We start from the raw sequence: 1,173 nt of genomic DNA on the forward strand, positions 1-1,173 counted from the left end.
ATGCTATAAAAAAGTATAAGAGATACTGAAAGTATTAATTTATCAACTTATAAAGTATCTCAGTCATCTGCTTTAACTGAAGTAAGATTCTCTTTAATCAGTAATTAATCTCTGTAATACTTTTAACAGTGATACTAACTAATCTCTTTTTAGAATTAGTTATTCTGAGATGTTTTTTCATCTCAGAGATTCACACTTTTATCTTCTTTTACAGATGAGTAAGAGAGATCTTCTCAGTCTTAACAGAATTCATTAATACTTAAAGCTCTGAGATTCTCACTCTGTACTGCTTGAGTATCTGAGCTTCTTGTCAGAACTGATATGACATCTTCTTGTAGAGTAGATAATACTTATAGAAAGATAGAAGTTATTGTTACAGATACAATAAAAATAATGAAAGTGAGAGAAGAGATGAGTATATAAAATTCTTCTCTTCTTCAGCTGTTTAATATAGTATAGATAAGTAGTAATGCTGATCAGAGACTGCACTGAAGCCTTTTTACAGAGAGAAGATAAAGAAACTGTAGAATTCTGTGAACTCAACTCAGTAGCAGTCTGAGCAGGGCTCAGATATGCTGTGAAAGAGAAACTATGAATTAAGCTTCTCAGAGTCACTGTTCTCAGAATCAAGCTCTTCTCAGAGTTCTCTCTGAATGATCACATGAGATCATATATCACTGTGTTGATTGAGAGAGAGGGCAGTGTTGCAACAGCAGTGAAAGAGGCAGGAAAAGAACTGAACACAGACAAATCAACTGGCAGAAGAGATGACATCTCACTGCAAGGCACAGCAACTACTGCCGCGGCTGTAAGAGATGCAGAAGAGAGAGAAAATGTGATAATGAGAGTAATACTTCTGCAGCTCATTGATGCTGCTGCCTCTGCCTTCAACCTGGCTTTCTTAACAGTCATGAAGGCTGCAGCCACATCATAAAGACATTTACTCACTAGAAAACATCAGAATAAGTCTCTTATTATCTCTCAAGAATGATGCTCTCATGCACTCACTATTACAGAAGAGAGAGAGAGAAGAAAAATATATTACAGAGAGAGAAAATTCTTTTGAAAAATTCTGTCACTACTGTTAGCTTTGTCTCTAAAATATATTACTTTTACAGAGAATTTTATATATAAAACAGAATATGATGAGAGATCTGTAAGTCACTTATTAAC

General features: G+C 34.4%; 2 protein-coding genes across 2 annotated transcripts; one reads left to right on the forward strand and one right to left on the reverse strand.

The window, feature by feature from the left end:
• Positions 1-350: 350 nt before the first annotated feature.
• Positions 351-645, reverse strand: BDBG_16436 (uncharacterized protein; the record flags this gene model as incomplete). The annotated part of the gene is made up of 1 exon (XM_031724387.1): positions 351-645. A coding segment is annotated over one exon (294 nt), but the record flags the coding sequence as incomplete, so codon positions are not given.
• A 16-nt stretch (positions 646-661) lies between these two features.
• BDBG_16437 (uncharacterized protein) lies at positions 662-934 on the forward strand (the record flags this gene model as incomplete). The annotated part of the gene is made up of 1 exon (XM_031724388.1): positions 662-934. One exon carries the CDS (start codon positions 662-664, stop codon positions 932-934), a length of 273 nt encoding a protein of 90 aa, XP_031576604.1.
• Between the last annotated feature and the right edge of the window lie 239 nt (positions 935-1,173).

This window comes from Blastomyces gilchristii, assembly GCF_000003855.2.
Source record: "Blastomyces gilchristii SLH14081 genomic scaffold supercont1.2, whole genome shotgun sequence".
In the NCBI taxonomy this organism is placed as follows: Eukaryota; Fungi; Ascomycota; class Eurotiomycetes; order Onygenales; family Ajellomycetaceae; genus Blastomyces; species Blastomyces gilchristii.